This window comes from Pseudophryne corroboree, chromosome 12 (assembly GCF_028390025.1).
Source record: "Pseudophryne corroboree isolate aPseCor3 chromosome 12, aPseCor3.hap2, whole genome shotgun sequence".
Taxonomy (NCBI): domain Eukaryota; kingdom Metazoa; phylum Chordata; class Amphibia; order Anura; family Myobatrachidae; genus Pseudophryne; species Pseudophryne corroboree.
The window spans coordinates 14,352,010-14,358,009 of NC_086455.1; the positions used below are offsets into that span (position 1 = coordinate 14,352,010).

The following is a 6,000-nucleotide window of genomic DNA, read 5'->3' on the forward strand; positions in this document are numbered from 1 at the left end:
CGCCTACTAGGGACTTGGAGGACTCCAAGTTGCTAGATGTGGTCAGGGCCCTGAAAATATAGGTTCCAGGACGGCTGGAGTCAGGAAAACTGACTTGCTGTTATCCTGTATGCACCCAACAAACTGGGTGCTCTTGCTTCTAAGCAGACTTTTGCTAGTTGGATGTGTAATACAATTCAGCTTGCACATTCTGTGGCAGGCCTGCCACAGCCAAAATATGTAAATGCCCATTCCACAAGGAAGGTGGGCTCATCTTGGGCGGCTGCCCGAGGGGTCTCGGCTTTACAACTTTGCCGAGCGGCTATTTAGTCAGGGGCAAACACGTTTGTAAAATCCTACAAATTTGATAACCTGGCTAAGGAGGACCTGGAGTTCTCTCATTCGGTGCTGCAGAGTCATCCGCACTCTCCCGCCCGTTTGGGAGCTTTGGTATAATCCCCATGGTCCTTTCAGGAACCCCAGCATCCACTAGGACGATAGAGAAAATAAGAATTTACTTACCGATAATTCTATTTCTCGGAGTCCGTAGTGGATGCTGGGCGCCCATCCCAAAAATCGGGTTATTATTGTTGTGAGCCATCTTTCAGAGGCTCCGCTGTTATCATACTGTTAACTGGGTTCAGATCACAGGTTGTACAGTGTGATTGGTGTGGCTGGTATGAGTCTTACCCGGGATTCATAAAACCTTCCTTATTGTGTACGCTCGTCCGGGCACAGTATCCTAACTGAGGCTTGGAGGAGGGTCATAGGGGGAGGAGCCAGTGCACACCACCTGATCCTAAAGCTTTACTTTTTGTGCCCTGTCTCCTGCGGAGCCGCTATTCCCCATGGTCCTTTCAGGAACCCCAGCATCCACTACGGACTCCGAGAAATAGAATTATCGGTAAGTAAATTCTTATTATTTTCTGCTGTGTCTCCAAAGCTATTGCGGTTTTGCTAAATAGGTGTTTTAGCTCATCTATTAAAGAGGGATTGTATTTGCCTCTATCCTGAGCCATTCTCTTACAGCCCTGCACTATGGTGCCCATTTATCATTGTATATCTGCAGCTAAATCCCCAAAACACTCATTTTCAATTTCCGGAAAGCCAAACATTCTGGATATTGCCCCCCCCCACCCCACCCACAGCTACCGTCTTCTGAAGATCCCGCTGTAGCCTATGCGGTGGGTTCCGCCGGAAATGGGCGGTGTGCGTGTGCGCAGTACTCCCGTTGCCACACGGAGTACTTCGCACAGACAGGCTCCTGTAGGAGCTACAGTCGCCTATTGCAGTGTGATCCATGGCGCTAATGTCGTGCCCAGATAGCATTGAATATGCGTCTTCTCTCCACTTCTGATCCCACTAAACTGTAATCCCACTTGGCAGCTAGTTCTGGAGTCTGGAAAGAATTTAGGCGAATTACATGGACGTAAATGTGTTTAAGTAACCACTAATCCCCAGATTTTATATTTATAGTGATACTTTAAAAAAATAAAATCCAATATTTAGATTTTTTCCAGTTAAACAACATACCATAAACTGACCTTAAATACCAAAAGAAACATTTTGTGTCATTTTATCACTACATAAATAAATTGAATTACATAAAGTGTTCATTTGTGGTCTCCGATTTGCATCGTAAAATAATTTAAGCATACAGCAAACATTAATATATACAGTGATAAGACATCATCAGGTACTCCTTCAATACTGGATATAGCCAAGTCTGCAGTTTTTTAATCCCACAATTCTACCCAGCAATTAACCCATGTTATATAGTAGGTCTTAAAGGAAAGATCAGAAATCATAATTATGAAATAGAGTATAGAAGAACAAAGCTTCTCTCGTCACTAAAGTATGGTCACTCAGGGCCTCCAGAACGTTGATCATGAGGAGACGTCAACCATCTATCTCATATTTTGAAGCATTTGGCTTCCACCTTCCTGGACAAGTACACAAATTTTTCATGTCCAATAACCTCATTGATATCCATGCACCGGTAGTGGGGCCAGTAGAAGCTATCCACTACCTAGCCACACATACCTTTGCCAAAGTACACAAGTTGGTAACGTAACGTTGAGTGCATCTATTATATCCTCGTCAAATTTGTAGTGATGCTTGCTTGGTCCATTGCAGCTTCAAGCTTTTTCCAGATATTTAGAAAGGTTCTCTGATGGCATCTTATACAAGTCCTAAAAAGCTGCGACTGCAGTCCCTTGAGTAGGACCTTCTCACAGTGTGGCAGTCACTTAGGGTTGCTCAAGAAATATACTTCAAAAGACCACATAGTGCTATGCCATGTGCCCAGTAATAGTGTATTTCACCAGTCATGTTCTGTAGGCACTATGCTCTCTCCTGGTCATATACTACCTCAGAGTTGAGCAGAGGTGTGAGACATAGAGGTAATTAACCCAGGAATGAGCATAGCGCCTGATTAAAGTGGGATTGCAAATTCTGTTAAACAGCAGAATTTGCAATCCATGTGAACGAATGCTTGATGAAGCAGAAATTGCAATCGCATTGCAATTTCTGCTTCGTCGTAAAAATTAAGGTTGCCTCCTGCCGGCGCACCCACAGGAATCGTCACGCAACCGCCGCGATCATGCCCCCCGTGTCCACGCTGCCGCTCCCGTTTTGCCAGCAACGCTCCGTCTCTGTCTAGGGAACGGAGCGTTGCTGCCCCGCAAACGCCTCTTGACAGGCAGAGGCGTTTGTATTTTCTACGGGCGCTACGCATACTCCCGCTTCCTTCCTTTTTGTAATTTTTGCGGTTGGATCGCCCCATAGAGAACGTGTTCTCAGGTGGCTTTCCTCTATACCTCACTGTTGTCCTGCTGTGCGGCATGGACAGAGCAGCTGATTATATGCTCTCGCCTGTGTGAATGAGGTCACTCTGTGTCTGTGCTAATTACATACTACACGAGGCAGTGCAATAATAGATTCATGTCAGAAGACCTGGTGACCCGCTTCTCTTTAACAATGCGATCTCCGGTTTTGGACAAAGTAAACAAACGTCAGTGTCTATAATATTATGCATCGTATTTATAATAAGTAAGACTGTAATGTACATTTTATTCCTAGGCTGGGATGTGGAGAAAGGAAATCCAGAAGGCATCCAGCCAGACATGCTCATCTCTCTCACTGCCCCCAAACAGTCAGCCGCCCACTTCTCCGGGCGCTACCATTACCTGGGCGGCCGATTCATCCCCATGGCACTACAGAAGAAATATAACCTCAAACTGGCCCCATATCCTGATACCGATTGTGTCCGCAAACTGCCTTGAGAAACTCGCGTCCCGTGTGGCAACCACAGCACTTACCGAGAGATGGCTGAGCTTAGTAGGAACAAACGCGATGGATGTTACTCGTTTCTCTCCCAGATCTGCTGCTAAGTCGGCTATTTTTTCCTTTTGTCTGTTTCTCAGTAAACTATTTCTGTAAGGTTGCTGTGTATTTACTGCAAGGTTTTAGTGTGACAATAATGTAATAAGCCATACACGCAAAGCACAGGTCTATACTTTTATGAACACGTATCATTACAAGTTATAGATTAGAACTTGTACACAAGTGACTCCCGTGATATGTTACAGCCACTTTATAGACACTTCCCATAGAACCTCTCTGTTCTTATCTCATAGGCAGTGGCCAGCTAAATGCTGTCAACTGTATTCTAGTACTGAATTGTAGGCTGTATTATGGCCATATTCCTAGCACTAGTTCCTGTACTATCCAGAAATATCTGCAGAGCTTAACCAGTGATCAGGCTGTGCCTATGGTGGTCTCGAAGCATAAATTTGTTAACACTGTTTCTGCAGCGGGGTACATTGGTTTCCACAGAGAAACATTAGGGTGTAGAGATGGATCTTGTTCCAGGCACCAACAGGCTTAAGTTTAAACTGTCCCAGGATGCATTGGAGCCTCCTCTATAACCCCCGCCTCCAGGCACTGTGAGCCCAGTTTCGAGTTGGTGCCCTGCACTGGTCAGCCCTGAAAAAGCTTTTACTTGAAGACTTCAAGGGCCGCAGCACTTACATGTCTGGGTGACATACTGTGCTGCGGCTCTATCACCTCCCCAGCGGCGTCGCATACTCCCGCTGGCTCAGTTCCCAGGTACTTGCGGCTGGGACGCTCCGCCATTGGGCACACGGTTGCAGCGCTCTCCTGGTTCGCGTGGCTACTACGAAGGGAAGAGGGTCCCCCAGGTGGGACTGGGACCGCCATTAAATCTCGTTCCGATAGCAGTCTAGGGAGACGAACTGCGACGCTGGCATGGACACTTGTCACAGAGCAGGGACCCCACTATATCAGGGCATAGGAGTACAGGTCGGCTGTACTAATGCCCACTTTAATAATACTCCATAGTACCAGGTGGTGAGGACCAGAATAGGGGAGACGGCACTTGACCTGTAGCCCCTCCCCCAGCCCAGGGCGCCATCTACTGCGTGTTTCTCTGACGTCCTAGTGGATGTTTGGAACTCCGTAAGGACCATGGGGAATAGACTGGCTCCGCAGGAGACTGGGCACTCTAAAAGAAAGATTAGGTACTATCTGGTGTGCACTGGCTCCTCCCTCTATGCCCCTCCTCCAGACCTCAGTTAGATTTCGGTGCCCGGCCGAGCTGGATGCACACTAGGGGCTCTCCTGAGCTCCTAGAAAGAAAGTATAATTTAGGTTTTTTATTTTACAGTGAGACCTGCTGGCAACAGGCTCACTGCAACGAGGGACTAAGGGGAGAAGAAGCGAACCTACCTGCTTGCAGCTAGCTTGGGATTCTTAGGCTACTGGACACCATTAGCTCCAGAGGGATCGACTGCAGGACCCGTCCTTGGTGTTCGTTCCCGGAGCCGCGCCGCCGTCCCCCTTACAGAGCCAGAAGCATGAAGTTGGTCCGGAAAATCAGCGGCAGAAGACTTCAGTCTTCACCAAGGTAGCGCACAGCACTGCAGCTGTGCGCCATTGCTCCTCATACACACTTCACACTCCGGTCACTGGGGGGGGCGCTGGGGGGGGGGGGGGGCGCCCTGAGCAGCAATAAAAACACCTTGGCTGGCAAAATAATCACAATATATAGCCCCAGAGGCTATATATGTGATAATTACCCCTGCCAGAATCCATAAAAAAAGCAGGAGAAAAGTCAGCCGAAAAAGGGGCGGAGCTATCTCCCTCAGCACACTGGCGCCATTTCTCCCTCACAGTTCCGCTGGAAGGAAGCTCCCTGGCTCTCCCCTGCAGTCTGCACTACAGAAAGGGTAAAAAAGAGAGGGGGGGCACTAAATTTAGGCGCAGTATAACATAGCAGCTATAAGGGGACATAATTCAGTTAGTCCCTGCATTATATAGCGCTCTGGTGTGTGCTGGCATACTCTCTGTCTCCCCAAAGGGCTTTTGTGGGGTCCTGTCTCCTGTTAAGAGCATTCCCTGTGTGTGTGCGGTGTGTTGGTACGACTGTGTCGACATGTTTGAGGAGGAGGCTTATGTGGAGGCAGAGCAGATGCCTATAAATGTGATGTCACCCCCTGCGGGGCAGACACCTGAGTGGATGGACTTATGGAAGGAATTACGTGCAAGTGTCGACTCCTTACATAAAAAATTTGACGACATGCCAAATGCGGGACAGCCGGCTTCTCAGCTCGTGCCTGCCCAGACGACTCAAAGGCCATCAGGGGCTCTAAAGCGCCCACTACCTCAGATGGCAGACACAGATGTCGACACGGATACTGATACCAGTGTCGACGACGAAGAATCTAATTTAATGTCCACTAGGGCCATTCGTTGCATGATTGAGGCAATGAAAGAGGTATTACACATTTCTGATATAAACCCAGGTACCTCAAAAAAGGGTATTATGTTTGGGGAGAAAAAACTACCCATAGTTTCTCTAACGTCCTAGTGGATGCTGGGGACTCCGTCAGGACCATGGGGATTAGCGGCTCCGCAGGAGACAGGGCACAAAAAGTAAGCTTTTAGGATCACATGGTGTGTACTGGCTCCTCCCCCTATGACCCTCCTCCAAGCCTCAGT

At 48.0% G+C, this 6,000-nt stretch overlaps 1 protein-coding gene across 3 annotated transcripts in view; it reads left to right on the forward strand.

Annotated features, from left to right (window-relative positions):
• The window catches only part of NAXE (NAD(P)HX epimerase), an 84,568-nt gene extending 81,148 nt beyond the window's left edge, over positions 1-3,420 (forward strand). For all 3 annotated transcript variants that reach the window (XM_063947056.1, XM_063947057.1, XM_063947055.1), the window contains exon 6: positions 3,061-3,420. In XM_063947056.1, the coding sequence (XP_063803126.1) occupies positions 3,061-3,263 (203 nt within the window). In that variant the 3' untranslated portion in view covers positions 3,264-3,420. The remainder of the gene's footprint in view (positions 1-3,060) is intronic.
• Positions 3,421-6,000: the final 2,580 nt, after the last annotated feature.